General features: G+C 63.9%; 1 protein-coding gene across 1 annotated transcript in view; it reads left to right on the top strand.

Moving 5' to 3' along the window:
• Positions 1-14771, top strand: part of ADAMTS2 (ADAM metallopeptidase with thrombospondin type 1 motif, 2) — a 96331-nt gene that overhangs the window by 16702 nt on the left and 64858 nt on the right. The window contains exon 4 of the mRNA XM_012649970.1: positions 13408-13491. Within this exon, the coding sequence (XP_012505424.1) occupies positions 13408-13491 (84 nt within the window). The remainder of the gene's footprint in view (positions 1-13407; positions 13492-14771) is intronic.

The following is a 14771-nucleotide window of genomic DNA, read 5'->3' as shown; positions in this document are numbered from 1 at the left end:
TGAGAACAGTCTTGTGTACAGTATGTTCTCACAGTTTTTTTTTTGAATGAATGATTTCTCCCTGTGCCAGGATTCACATATTTTTCCTCTTTTCTTTTCTAATTTAATCCAGAAATTGGCCTGGACTTACTAAAGCCTTGCCAGGGTTTGCAAACAATCAGAAGGCATATGGGCTCAATTTCCCACCAACTCTCAAGAGTGCTGGGGCCGTGTGGTGGTGGGGAAGGCAGCGGCCGGGCAGGAATGCCTTCTGAGGGCCACGGGGACATCTCGTGAGCTAGCCCCAGCGCTGCAGACCAGCCAGACGGAAGGCATCGCCCCACGTCCCTGTTCCCGTGTCCCTGGCTCTGGTTCCTGGGAAAGAGAAAAACATCTCTGAAACTGGACACGAAAACCTGGTCTCCTTAAGTTGAAGGCAGGCAAATAGGGCTTCTGGGCAAGGGGGCACATTTGGGTTTGGGCCGGCAGCGGCACAGTGGTGGCAGCTTCCCAGGCCTCGGGGCCTGCTGCTGCCGTGGGCCACAGGGGTGTTCCCAGCTTGTTCTGTTCCTCATGCTTGTCCCGCTGGCCTGCGAGCCCAGCCCCGTGTGCTGCCAGGAGATAAGCTGTCAGGGCCAGTGGCACGTGAGGTTGCTTAGGAGGGGGCCGCACACCCAGACCCACTGGGAGCCCAGCGGGGGCGGCGGGGGCGGGACAGGCTCTAGGGGGCGGCGAGGAGGGGCCACAGGAGAGGCCACGCCCTGGAGCGCCCCTCCTGAGTTCCACTCACTTGTGGTCGCGCAGGAATAAGCAGGCCCATGGCTGCCAGCTCTTTTCCATGAGAAGCTGGAAATGCAATTTTTATAGGAGATCGAATTATTTTTCAATGTGAGCAACAGGTTGAAATTAAGAACCCATGCTGCCCAGGTGAGTCAGAGCGTGGCCGCAGGACGGGTCTGGCGTGCTGGTGGCCAGAATGTCCTTTCTGGCCGAGGAGAAGGGAGGTGACTGCCTGGCCCGCCGTGCCTGTGACGGGGCATAGTTGTGAGTGTTACCCGAGTCAAACACCAGAAAAGCACGCGGCAGGGTGCCCGGCGTGGAGAACGTCGCGAGACCCTGAGCCCTGGGCTGCGCGCGCCCCTCTCTGGGCCTGGGTGCTCGGGGAGCCGGGAGCAGCGTTGGGACAAGTGCCCACACTCCAGTCACCGCGCACGCGGCTGTCTCAGGGACGGGCGCCCGGGTGGCTGGTTGGGGAGGCTCCTCGAACGTGGGCTGCGCGGCCTCCCAGCACGAAGGCCCTGGGCGGTGGCACGGCGCGTGCAGAGGGCCAGCAGCGTTGCCGGGCACGGGGCAGGGTTGGGGCCCGGCGGGAGCGCAGCGGGCGGGGGCAGAGGCAGGAGACGCGGTTGGCTTGGGGTCCAAAAGACAGAAGCATCTCTCCTAGGGAGTTCGGGGCTCAGGCCTTCTGTCACTGAAGCACGTCTCCCCACGGCCTGAGGGGGAGCAGCCCGGTTGGCTGGTTTTGCACGTGCCGGCTGGTGCAAGGGGGACGTCCGTTATCTGCATTGCCCCCGGCCCCGTCAGCTTCCCTCTGCTGGGTGAGGCCATGAAGGCTCGGGCTGGGCAGTGTGGCCAGGACAGAGTAGACGAATCCACACACCTCCTCGGGGGCAGGTCTCCCCCACGGTCCTGGCCTGGAGAATGAGAACTCCTGAATCCCTGGGGACGTGCCAAGGCGTGTTCTCATCTTGGCCCTCCCTGACCTCCCAACGGCATGTGACATCACCTGAGCACACCCCCGGGCTCTCCCCGCAAAACCGTCTCTTCTGTGTGTTTCTGCGACTCTTGGCTTCCCTCGGCTTCTCCAGCTATCCTGCCTTCTTGTTCTGAGGTTCACCCTCCCACTTGGCACATATTTCTCGAGCACCGACTATGTGCCAGACGCTGTTCTGGTGGCAGAAATGTCGCGGTGAGCAAGTGGGGTCCGGCCCGCAGGGAGCTCCTATTCCATTCGGGGTGGGGTGGGGCGGCTGAGAGACCAGTGATTGTGTCGCGGGGTGGAGGACACGCCAACGGGGCACCACGGGCCATTGTCATCCCTGCTTCTTCCCTGAAATGTGCAGCCCCCCAGGCCTCGCCCCAACCCCTCCCTCCTCTCAGAGCCTCCTGACAGCTGATGCAGGAAGCCTCGGAGCAGCCTGTCCTGCCTCCCATGGGGAGCTGACGGCTGTCAAAGCAGGAGTTAGAGTCCCCGTGGACGAGGTGGACCAGGCGTCGTCACTCCTTGGTGACAGCTCGAGGCAGCTACAGAGCTTGCCTCGTGCGGGCTCCAGCGAGAAGGTGACAGCTGAGTCAGAGGAGCAGAAGGCTCCCGTCATCGCTGCCCTCGGCCCCTCCTGGGCCGCCCCCCGTGCTCAGCTGTAGTCGAGCAGCCTGGGTCAGGCTCCCATGCCTGGGGCGCCCTTGATGGAGTGTCTCGGGAGGGTTTGGGGCTCACACAAAGGTGCCACAACCACGGTTCAGAGTCTGCCTACCCGATTTTTCAAGTTCAGCACTTGGCAATGGGATCGCACATAGTAGGTGTTCGGTAAACATACTTGGAATGAATAAGCGAGTAGGCCAGGCGCGTTGGCTCACACCTGTAATCTCAGCACTTTGGGAGGCTGTAACAGGAGGATTGCTTGGAGCCAGAAGTTCAAGACCAGCCTGAGCAACAGAGTGAGACCCCGTCTATACAAAAAATTAAAAAATTAGCTGTGCGTGGTGCTGTGCGCCTGTAGTCTTGGGTACTCGGGAGGCTAAGACGGGAGGAGCCTTGAGCCCAGGAGCTCAAGGCCGCAGTGAGCCACGATCACGCTGCTGCACTCCAGCCCAGGCGACAGAGCAACACCCTGTCTCTAAAAAAATTAAAAAATAAGTGAATAAGTGAATTCCCATAAAATGACTATGGCCTCACAGACTCCCATACAAAACGGACTGCCGCCGTCAGTGGAAAAGAACTCGAGCAGCAGGGCGCCCTCGTGCTGCTTCCTCGTCCCGGCGGCTGTGCTCCTGGGTCAGACGTGCCGGGTGTTGGGGTCTCCAGATCAGGGGGACGCAGTTCGTTCCGACAGGTTTGCCAAATCGCTACGCAAAGCCTCTGCCAATTCCCACTCCCACTCGTGAGTGAGCTCTCACTCTCTCTGTCTCACATCCCTCGGTTTCCCCACTGGAGGGAAGGGTGACGAGGCTCACTTGTGGGTGCAGGCGGGGAGAGCGGCGGTGCGTGGGGAGGCACCGGCACAGGTCCCGGAAGGTCAGAGCCGACCAGCGAGGCGCGGCAGCTGTGCATTCGGTCCGTGACGTCTGCAAAGCCACCCAGCCAGCTCTCGCTCTTGGCCCTCGCGGGGCGCGCCACTCTTTAGCGCGGCGAGAAGGACGGGGCCTTGGCAGCCAACGGCAGGGTCAGCGCCCTCTTTCTCGTTGGGAGGAGGTCGCAGCGGGGTGAACCCTGAGCGGGCTTTGGTCACAGGGTTGGTGCGTGCCGAGTGGAAAGGTGGGGAGGGCGTCATTCTGTGCAGAGGGAACGTGTGCAGGGGGGCCCCACGCCTTGGAGGGGCAGCGAGGCAGGTGTGGGGGTGGGGCAGGGAGGCCTCGGAGGTCCCCAGCTGGCCAGACAGGGAGCTGGGTGCGGTGGGGGCCCCTGCAGGCCGAGCGTGGCAGCGGCGGAGCGCTGGGCGCTGAGGGCACACAGTGAAGGCGCGGGCGGGCACCCTGCCTGGGGGGAGACGGGCAGTTCACCCGACCGACAGTGGGGTGATTTCAGATCACGATGGTGCAGTGGAGGGACGGCCTCCGAGTCCCCACAGCTCGTTCCGTGGACGTTTGCAGGGTTGGGAAGTGCGCCCCGTGGAAGCCACACCGTGGCCGAGACAAGGCCCTGGTGGTGGTTCAGGCGGGGGGGGCAGCCCGTGGCCCCCCTCTCCCCGGCGGCCCTTCTGACCTGCGCAGAAATGATCGGGGCCCCTCGCCCCTCGCCCCTCGCCCCCCGCCCGCTGGGTCTGGGTCTCCTGCACAGCAGTGGGCGGGCTCAGGCTCTCTGAGACGTGCTCACCCATCTCGCGCCTGCCAGGGGCTGGCAGAGGAGCTGAGCTGCTGAAACAGATGCTGGTGGCGCAGGGACCTGTGCCGTGTGCTACACGGAAGGGCAGAACCGGTTCTGTGTGTCCCGGCACATGCTGTGGCACCAAGTGCTGGGCGTGAGAAGGCACCCTAGGCGATCGCGCGGCCGGGCAGGGCTGTGTCTGTGCGCACCGCGCTCTCGGGGCCGCGCTCTGAATGCCTGCCGAGCCCTGCCCACGTCGGGGCGCAGTGCGAGGTGGCCCCAGACTCTCTGTCCCGGTGTCCTCAGTGTCTTCTAGGTCCGCGCCTGCTCTGCCAGGGCCTCTCTCCGCCGGGGTCCTGACGGCAGTGGGGCGGGTGTGGTCAGGTCTGGCCCCCGGGCTCTGACCCAGGCTGCCCAGGTGTGCTGCGCAGCTCCTGCGCCCTGACTGCAGCCTCCCCCAGTCCACCGCTGGCTACCCCGCCCCAACCAAGGTGTCAGAGCATCTGGCAAAGTCCCCGACACACAGTACAGTCCGTAGAGTTGCCATCAAACTACAGGAGGGGTGAATGCCGCAGGCTGCTTCTCCGGGACCCGCACATGAACGGCCCACCCTGGGACCTCCCCCGGCTGCTGGGGGACTCACCAGGAGCTCCGGCCAGCGAACTGCTGACTGTAACGCCAGAGCGGGGACATTGGAAAACAAGGTTGCCTTGAGCATTTTCCCATGCTGGTGCTTGTACCTGCAGTAGGCTGCCCCTCCCTCTCCCCTGAATTTGGGGCAGAAGCTTCTGGAGCCCACACACACCCCTCTAGGGCTGGGGCACTCAGGCGCCACCTCAGGCCCATCCATTGGCATAAGACCCCTCCCATTTGTAGCCGCCTGTTTAGGCACCAGGTGGGGTCGGCCTCTGCTCTTAGCATGCGGTCTCGTCTCAGTGGGGAGAGGGGCCCAGAGCCCGGGGCACTGTCTGCATCTGATCCTCATGGGGGGAGAGCAGCAGGGATGGGGCTGTCACCCCAGGTCTGACTTTCTGCCTGTCCTCAGCCTTCCGCCATGCTCCTGCCCCCCGGGCCACAGCCCCTCCTCCTCAAGGTGGCATTTGCCTCTCTTTCCTTAGGTCGAAACGGTGACAGGGTAGAGAAGGACATGGTTTACAGGGAATAAAACGCAGCGTTCTCAAATTACATGGCGGTTCCCAAACGGCTCCAGGCGGCTGGCTGGAGTCCCGGGGGAGGGGCGCCACAGCCCTGAGACTCGCGGGCGGGATGCCAGGGCCAGGGGTGGCACAAGACGTGGCCACTTGGGGCCCCTCCCTGAAACGAGACACCCGGGCCCGTGTCGGGGAAAGCCGAGGAGCTCAGCAGAGCACCCGGCAGGAACCGGAATCCCGCCTTCCCGCCGCCTGGCCGTCGGTGGCTCACAGCGGCCCAGAGGCCCCTGGGGACGCTGAGCCCTGGCCTGCAGCCTCCTCAGTGTCCTCTGCGTCCCTCGGCCTCCGCAGCCTCCATCCTCCCTGTTGGCGGCATCGTCCGTCCCAACGCACCGGCGGTCGGCGAGCGGGAAGGTCAGGCCCCACGTGGCGGCGTGGCTGTCGCCCTCCACTTCCCCACGGCGGGCTGGCAGGGGGAGCTCCAGGCCTGGGCCACACTCGCAGACCCCTCCTGGTGGCCAGCGAAAGGTGGTCTTGTGAATTAACTGGCCGTGAGCTCCTGGTGGGCCCCCCCAGCAGCCAGGGGGAGGTCCCAGGGTGGGCCGTTCGGGTGCGGGTCCCGGAGAAGCAGCCTGCGGCATTCACCCCTCCTGCAGTTTGATGCCAACTCCACGGACTGTGCTGTGTGTCGGGGACTTCGCCAGATGCTCTGAGCACATCTGCAGTCAGTCCCAGTAACAGCCCCGAGGGCCAAGGACTGTTGTTGGGGAAACTGAGGCCCAAACAGGTTAAGTAGCTGGCCCCACGCCACAAGGCAGGGGAGTGGCTGGAACCCCTGCAATCGACCTTAGAGTGGGGATTTAACCCCTGTTGGGGGGCGGGGCAGCCCCCTGCGGCTGTTGGTGCCACGCGGGAGAACTGTCAGCGCAGCCTTGTTTCCCGTGTGCCTGCTCCAGCGTGACGTTCAGTGGCACAGGGAGTGTGCTGTGCCTCCTCCGGGTCCTGGGCAGTGCCCAGCTTACCTGGGGGTGACGTAGCCACAGTCCCCACCCTGGGGCACTGGCAGAGGTAGCCCCACCCGGTTCTCCGAAATCGGGTCATTCAGACTTGAAATAGCTTGACTGAGGAGTGAATCGCTTTGGGGACGATGGAACAAGAGGAAACAGGCGAAACGTGTGCCCCAGCGTAGGCCGGTGACGCCCGGGACCGGGGAGGCCCCCAGCTAAGTGCCTCCCCTCCCCCAGTCCCGGCCAGCCCCTCCCGTAGATGTCACCTGAGGAGTGGGGGACGTGGCTGGCACTTGGTGGGGAAGGAGGGGCTCTGGCCGCCTCCATTTCCGTTTGCGGCACGACCTTAGTCACTGTGATGCCATTTGCATTTCAGGATAGTTTGAGATTTTGGGAGTGGCGAGGGTCACGTCTATTCCTGCGCTGCGTGGAAGGCTTTGCCGAGAAATGAGAGGGTGAAGATCCGCAAAGGGGATTTTATTCTCGGGATGGGCCAGGCTTTCAGCCCCATTTCGGCACCGTTGAGTCGCACGCAGGTGAAAACCTTCCCCCCCGGAGGCCACAGACCTCTGCCCCTGGCTTCCGCTGCGCTCACGTCTCTGCCTCCACCCTGGCCGCCCAAGCCTGGCCCCTGAAGGGCCTCAGAGAGAACAGGCTGATCCCCACTTATTTCAGGGGTTCACAGAGAAGCCACAAGGCAGGCTGTGCCCTTCCACACCCAGGCCTCACGACACACTCCTCAGGCCTGGCTTGCGCCCCGAGGTTCTGCCAGGGGGCCTCTGACCTCCACGGCTCAGCCCAGGGAGAGGACCTTTCCTGAAGGCTGGGGGTGGGGACCACGGGCAGCGGCGGAGCCCCGTCTCCTGGACCAGGTCCCACGCTCTGTGCCCCTCCCCGCCTGGCAGAGGAGAAAGTCACCTCTGCCTGGCAGCCTTAGGCCGCCTCCCAGGGCTCACAGCGCCCCAGGAACTGTGGCCATCAAGGCAAGCGTCCACACTGTCATGCAGAGCCATCCTTTCTCACTGTCTACTCCAGAACGGGCACTTGGCCGGCCCTTGCGTCGCAGAGGCGCACTGCAACGCGTCTCCCCAAACCGAGCGTCCTTGGCTTCTCTCCACACAGAGTGGCTCGGCTTTGATCACTTCCCCCCAAGGATTAAAGATTCCAGGATCAGTTTCGCAGACAGAGCCGAAGGACATTGTCCCTGTGCTTTCCCTCCCCCTGTGGTCTGGGCCAAGGAGAGCAGCTCCTCCAGGCACATAGGCTGGGGGTCGGCTGGGTAGGGGCTGTCTGGGACTGGGGGAGGGGAGGCACTCAGCTGGGGGCCTCCCCTGTCCCTGGGCGTCACTGGCCTACGCTGGGGCACATGTTTGGCCCGTTTCCTCTTGTTCCATCGTTCCCAAAGCGATTCACTCACTGAGTCAACAACTCTCACTGAGCACCTCCCGTGGGCTGGACTCTGCTGGGGACAGCTGTGCTAGGGGAGGAACTGCAAGTGCAAAGGCCCTGCAGCGGGGACAGGCACCTGTGCGAGGAGCAGCCGGAGCAGCGGCTGCAGCCAGCGAGCCGGACCAGCCCTCCCGCCTGCCTGGGGTGGGGAGGGCACAAGCAAGGGGCCTCAGCTTCCCGCCTTTGAAACCTTTTGATTCCTACGACTCTTGTTTCAAATGTTATTCAGATATGTCAAGAATTCAGAGGCTGGAGGGGAGAGAGGGAATTGCAGGCACGAGCCAACGCGCAGGCCCAGGAAAGGACAGCCAGGCCTTGGACGAGGCTGGCTGCGCCGTCAGGAGTGCGGATTCTGTGCGGGGACAGTAGCCGAAGTGCAGCCCGGGGAAGCCGGCCGGGGCCGCGTGGAGAGGGCCCTGCCCGCCAGGCCGAGGGCTGGGGCCTGCTTCTGACGGCGCTGGAGAGCCAGGGAGGGTTTCAGACAGAGGACAGAGGAGGTCGGATCTGTTCTGCCTAGAGCCCACAGTGAGGGATGCAGCGCACTGTGGGGCAGGACAACGGCAGGAAGCCACTGGGGAGCGCCGGCCGCCTGCCGTCCCATTGCTCTTTCCGCCACATCTGGCAGCTCTGCTCACGGAAGTGTTGAGCTGCGTCCCTGACGAGGATGCGCCTGTTTCGCTGGGAATTGACCAATAGGGGGCCCCATGCCCCGGTGGGCCCCGCGGGCTTCTGGCCAGGCTGGCAGAGCAGAGTCCTGCGGGAAGCCTGGGGCAGCGGGGATGTCACGGCCCCTCCAAAAGCAGGTGAGGCCCTGAGGTGGGGGCAGGGCATGTGGGGAGCCCCCGTGTCTGACAGGCCGCACCCGCCCTGCATCCCTGCCACTTCTGTCCCCCGTATCAAGACACGGTGGCTGACACGGTGGCTGGGAGGTCAGAGGGCAGTGGGGGTGGAGTTTGCGGTGTGGACTCTGCCACACACGCTCAGGAGCAAGAAGACCGCCCACACTGGCTGCTGGTCTGGGCCATGATGCCCCGTGGGGGTCCTGCCCCCTGGGAGGGGCTGCCGAGGCCTGACCTGGGGGTGGGGGGCAGGCGAGGTCTCCTGAGCAGGGTTTTGGGCCGGCACCTGGCGGCTGTCGAGGGGTGTGGTGGTCTGCAGCGAGAGGGGGCGCAGCCCTGTCTCCCAGAGGGGAGAGACCCTAGAAAGCTGTGTGGCGTGCCAGGGAGGGTGCAGGGGTGCCCAGACCCGCAGTCGCAGGCTGCCGTGGAGGGCAGGCTAAGAGCCACCGCAGGCGGGCCTTGGCTGCTGGCAGGACGGTGGCCCGGCCTCCTCCTCCCTGGCCCTCTGCTGGGAGCACCCCCAAACAGGCCTCCTCTTGCTCCTGAGCAGCCCAGGGGGCCCAGTGGTCTCTGAATCACCTGCGGCTCCCAGAGGCCGGGTCGTTGAGGGTGCCCAGCCCGTGCTCAGCAGCCTGGCACCCTGGGACTCCGGCAAGACGTGGGCCTGGAAGCAGCCCGGGCCACCCCCGTCTCAGGGAGCTTGGTGCCCAGCGGTGGGATTTCCGGAGTGGCTGGTCACCTCCTGTCCCAAATCAGGAAGCAAAGTCAGATCCGCCCAACATCCAAGGACGCAAGACCCCCTGCTCAGGATGAGTGCAGCTGCCCTCGGCCCCAGGAGTGGGGCCGGGAGAGCAGGAGGATGCGGAGCCCTGAGGGGGAGCACGGGCCAGGGCCCGGGAGGGGCCAGCCTGCAGCTTCTCCCTCCTGCCGGGGCGCAGCAGGCCCATTCTTCCCCACTGCTCCAGCAGGCCTCACGGCCTCGCCCCCGGCTGAGCTTCCTGCCCTTCAGAGGGACCGTGACCCGGGCTCAGACCATCGCCTGGGGTCACGGTGCCCTCGAAGCCCACCCAGACCAGCCCCGCCCTCGGCTTCCTGGAGGCCCTGAGAGGTGCGGTCCGAGCACAGCCTCCGGAGCGGCCTCGTGCCACGGATGCTCTGAGAGGTGGTCCCGATGACTGTGTCCTCCGACCCCATGCGGAGCACAGGCTGCCTGCGCTTGCCAGCAGAGTGACGGGGCCAGGCAGGCCCCTGTGTCCCAGGGAAGCTGCGGTGACCCCTCCCCCATTCCAGTCTGCATCACTCCACACGTCTGTCCCTCCTGTCCTCTCGTCCCCAAATCTGAGCCCCACTGCTCCACATCCCGGCCGCTTCAGTCTACTCCCCGTAAGGGAGCCAGGGTGGTCTTTGTAAATGCAGTGTCATCCTGCCCTCCGTACGCACCCACTGCTCTCAGGGTAGATTTGGAGCTCTGCTGACCTGTGTGGTCCCCCCATCTCCTCTTGTGGGCTTGCCCCTCCCCACCCCATCCCCTCTGGGGTTGGCCTTATTGCCTCTGACCCTAGGACATTTGCATGTGCTGCTTCTGCTGCTGGGAGCACCATCCCTTGCTGGTGAGAATTTGTTCTCATTTCTCAGCTTTCACGACCTTGGGGGCCCCCAGGCCACCTGGGCAGAGTCCCCACCTGTGTGCCCTCTACTTCCCTGCCTTCCCTGCAGGCCCCATCCTTGGCCCGTGAATGCGAGCTGGTCTCGTTGCTCTGGGTGTCTGGACAGGAGGGCAGCTGTCCGCTGGTTTGGGTGCATGCTGGGCACCAACGCAGGCAGCCCTGCGCCAGGCGTGCGGGTTCGGGCCGTGGAGAAGGAGAGGCCAGGCCACTCTGGGCCCTGGGGTGTGGGGGCTCCTCAAGGGGCTTGGGTGGCTCCGTCTGAGAAGTCCTCTGAGGGGCCTGTGGCTGGGCCGAGGGTCGGCGTGTACACACCAAGGCCACGCGTGGGGAAAAGCGCAGCTTCCTTCAGTTCCTACATCTGATGCTGCCTCGTCCCAGGCGCCGATCCCAGGATGGAAGGGAAAGTGTAATCGGTCTCCTCCCATTTAGAGGCTGTTATCCCGGTCCGCTTGGGCTGGTGTGAGAAAATAGCACAGACTGGGGAGCTTCAATAGCGGGAATTTATTTCTCCTGTTTCTGGAGACCGGGAATCCCGAGATCAGGGTGCCAGCCGACTCGGTTCCCGGTGAGCGCCCTCCTCCTGGTCGCAGACGGCCACCCGCTCACTGCGTCTTCTTCACCTGGCAGACAGAGGAGGCCAGCCCTCTGGCATCCCTTCCCGTGAGGACACTGGTCCCATCATGAGGGCCCCACCCTCATGCACGCCTCCATCCCTGAGAACCTCCCCAAGGCCCCGTCTCCAGGCTGAGGACCGCTGCGTTATTAGGGCCTTGTCCTCTCTGCAGTGGCCATGCCAGCAGACCTGCCCCCCTCTCCTGCAGGCCAGCCCCCCTCTCCTGCAGGCCTGCCCCCCTCTCCTGCAGACCTGCCCCCCTCTCCTGCAGGCCTGCCCCCCTCTCCTGCAGACCTGCCCCCCTCTCCTGCAGGCCAGCCCCCAGCCATCCCGCCCACAGGTCCCCAAGGTGCAGGGCCCCCAGCACCTGCGCACCGGCCTGCTCTTGCTGCAGCCTGCTGTGCTACGCCTGGGCTCTCTGAAGCCACCCTGCTGGGACGAACCTGTCCCCTCCCAGGTCCCAGGCAGCAGCTCCGGGCTCAACCCCTTCGCTTTTCCTTCCCTCCCAGTGTCAGGCTGTTTTGTGCACTCCCTGCCCTGCCCCACTCCCCCTTGAGGTGTGACCCTGGGGGTTGGTGGTAGGTGGAGAGAAGCTTGGCCGGTCGCCCTGGCCTGTCTCCTCTTCCTGGGCCCCTCCCTCAGTCAGGGTCTTCGTTTCTACGCCACGACGTTCAGTGGAACTCCTGGCCAGGCTCTGCTTGTGATAGATGACGCAATACTTCGGAGAAGGAAAGACTCTTCTCTCGTAAGAAAAACTGGCTTTTAAGGCTATTGCCTCAGCATGGACTGAAAAACCTAGTCTGACCTCAGAGCTGGGCGAGGCCATCTGTGGTTTGTGGGTGTGCACCCCCAGGACCTGGCGGGAGCTGCAGGGCGCGATGGCTCGCAGCGGTGCAGGCAGCCTGCTTCGGCGTCTCGCGGGCATCGTTGCGTGGCACACGTGCAAATCGCATCCTCACAACAGCTTCGCGAGGGGGGGACTGTCGTCCTTATTTTACAGAGACCTGGGTGCCCTCCCCGGGAGCTCTACTTCGTCAGCACGGCCTCCAGGACGGCCCTGGGCCCCAGGGTCCACCCTCCCCAGGCTCGTACCAAGCCCGCAGCAGGAATCACGGGGACTGTGCACACTGCCGTGGGTGCGTCAGCCACGCCTCCTTACGGGAAAGCCGGGTGGGGGAAGCAGAGTCGATTTGCAGCCCGGAGTTCCTGGGGCTGGATGGTGGCTCCAGCGGGGGCCCAGGTGCCTGCCAGCTCTGTCCTCTGAGGGTGGTGTCTTCTGCACAGTGGCGGCGACAGCAGTCCCCAGGCTCCTTGTCTGGCCTGCCCGTGTGCCCGTCCATCCCGTCCATCATGATCTGATTTCCCTGGTTAACTGTCAGTTTTCCTGAGGTGACTCCCCACTGTTTGCAGGTGGCGATGACTGTCGCTCAGCTGCAGACTGTAAAGCCTGCAGGGCGGGGAGCCCAGGCGCCGGCCCGACGCGAGCGTGGGCCCCGGCAGCGCCGCGTGGCCGAGCCTGGTCGGCGGCCCCCGGGCAGGTTCGCGTGCAGGGAGGGGCGTGTGGCCAGCGCGTGCCTGTCCTCTCAGCGACGGGGGTGCATGGGAACCTTTCGGCGGGTATCTCCCGAGCACCTGCCACGCGCTGCTGTGCCCTGGGTGCCGGGCACGCGGGCGGGGAAGTGCAGGGCACGGTGCAGGCGGTTTGGGGGACGCGGAGAGCTTGGGAGCGGCAGCCGCGGTGTCTGCTAAGGGGCAGATCTGGCCCGGGAGGCCCTTCTGGGAGGACGCGACTGCTAAGCCGGCCTCAAGGAGGAGCGGGGCTTGGTCGCCCAGCGAAGGAGGGGCTGTGAGGAGCTGTCCGGGGGGTCCCTGTCAGTTGGGGGGAGCCCGGGTTAACCCCGCCCGTGTCTGGAAGGCCACGTGGCTCACCCCCATTTCTGTGCCACGGACCCACCCTCTCGACAGCGAGGGAAGCCCGGGGCACCTGCTCAGAATGTTTTTAAATGCAAAAAAGACACGTGTGTGAACCAAATAGTGATGAAATGCAGAGGAGGCACGCGTGAGCCCACTGTCACAGCGGAACCGGGGACGTACATTCGTGATGTGGCGATACCTGCTCTTTATTAGCACGTCAGAAACCCAGGCCGGTGGTGGCTCTACAAGGGCCCCATTTCCAAGCAGTGACGCACACGAGGGACCCTCCGCCATCAGTAGTAACAACCGTGGAGCGGTTCTGCCAGGGCCGGGCCCAGGGTTGCCCGTGCCGCTGGGGTCTGCTGCCCACATTCGTCCTCGAAGCAAAGGCCCCGTTAGCGGGTACAGTTGAGACAGGGCCGGTTTTCCTGTCCTCGTTTGGGCTTCTGGTGAAGAACCCCCAGGCCCGGGCTGGGGTTGCTCAGCAGGGGCGGCCGGAGCCCGGCAGGTCGCGGCTGCTTTGGGGGGACGTCGTGGAGGGAAACGGGGGACCAAGCCGTGGCCAGAGGTGACGGTGAGGCTGGGTGTGCACCGCGGGGAGAGAGTGGGCTGGGGGCCCGCTGGCTGGCAGAGGTTCCGTCCGCGAAGCCAGAGCTGGTCCTGGGCCTGTGGCTCCCACTGACGCCTCCCCAATTGCTTTGCAGGTCAACGAAATCTATCACGACGAGTCCTTGGGGGCCCACATCAACGTCGTCCTGGTGCGCATCGTCCTGCTGAGCCACGGGAAGGTCAGTGAGCACCGTGGCCCGGCTGGGCCTGCCAGGCACGCCAGAGCCTGCACCCACTCAGAACGAATGGGCCCTCCTCAGAGAGCGTCTGCGCTCGCCAAGGCCACGCGGCCTCTCCCCGGCCGCCCTGGGGCTCCTGCAGGAAACGAGAAATGTGGGAGCTGCCCCGAGGTCCCCTCTCCCTTTTGCCTTGACCCCTGGATTTAAAAACGTAGCTTTTAGGCGTGCTGTGCCACGGGAGGCCGCGGCACGAGCCCCAGGGTCGCTCAGGAGGCAGAGGGAGTGGGGAACGTGGGCAGGAGGGGCCTTCGTGCAGGAAGGACTAGGGGAGGAAGGGTAAGCTGGCTTGAGACTGGCCGGTTTGAATAGTTTCAGTGGGCTCTGGGGCCCGGGGCTGTCCCGGGTTGTCTGTTACACGGCCCTGGGGTAATTGGGGCAGGTGGAGAGTAACCCAGAGTCTAGAGGCTGGTGAAGGAAGTGGCTGAGGCTGTGGGCTCTGGATTGGCCGGTTGGTATTGGAAAAGCGTACCGGGGACAAGTGCCAGACTGTCGTTAGGAACTGGCTAGCACTAGGAGGGGCAGTCCCTCCAGGCTCGGCAGGGCCCCGGATGTCAAAGGATCAGGACTATATGGCTAATACCCCTCTTCCTTCGATGCCTGCCCACACCTTAAATCCGTGCCCTCCTCTCCTAGGCCTCAGAGCTTCTGCCCCAGCTGGGCCCTCTCACCCTCCCTACTCTCCTCTTGCTGTCAAACTTGGGACCCTGTTTCCTAGCATGTGCGTGGGTGTATGTGTGGGTCCGGGGACAATGACCTGGGATGGAAAAAGTGGATGCCGTATAGAGAGAGATCGTGAGGAAGGAGGAGCCCCATGGTTCGGCCAGTGTAGGCTTCTCAAGTGCCTGCACCAGGCATGTTGGAAGCACTTTGCATGGTTAACGCACCGAATCCACAGGGTAGATGGGGAGGTACGTGCTGTGATGGTCCCCATTTCACAGATAAGAACGTCAAGGCTTAATGTGATTCAGTGACGTGCCCAGGTAAGTGGCCGGTGCCTTTTGGTTCCTGAGGAGTCAGGCTTCTCACCCACGCATCCGAAACTAGAGTCTGTGTTCTGACTACACTCATCGTGTAGAAAATCAAACTGTAGTAAGATCAAACACAGCAGATGTGGTAATTACACAAAAGGTTAAACTCCTCTGTTCAAAGACGGAGAATCTCAGTCTCAAAAATAAAATCAAACCACACACAACTTATAAGGCACTCGATGTGAAAAGACA

The sequence above is a fragment of the Propithecus coquereli genome, unplaced genomic scaffold, assembly GCF_000956105.1.
Source record: "Propithecus coquereli isolate 6110/MARCELLA unplaced genomic scaffold, Pcoq_1.0 Scaffold308, whole genome shotgun sequence".
NCBI lineage: Eukaryota > Metazoa > Chordata > Mammalia > Primates > Indriidae > Propithecus > Propithecus coquereli.
Note: the sequence above shows the minus strand (reverse complement) of the source record. Positions and strands in the feature narration are given on the sequence as shown.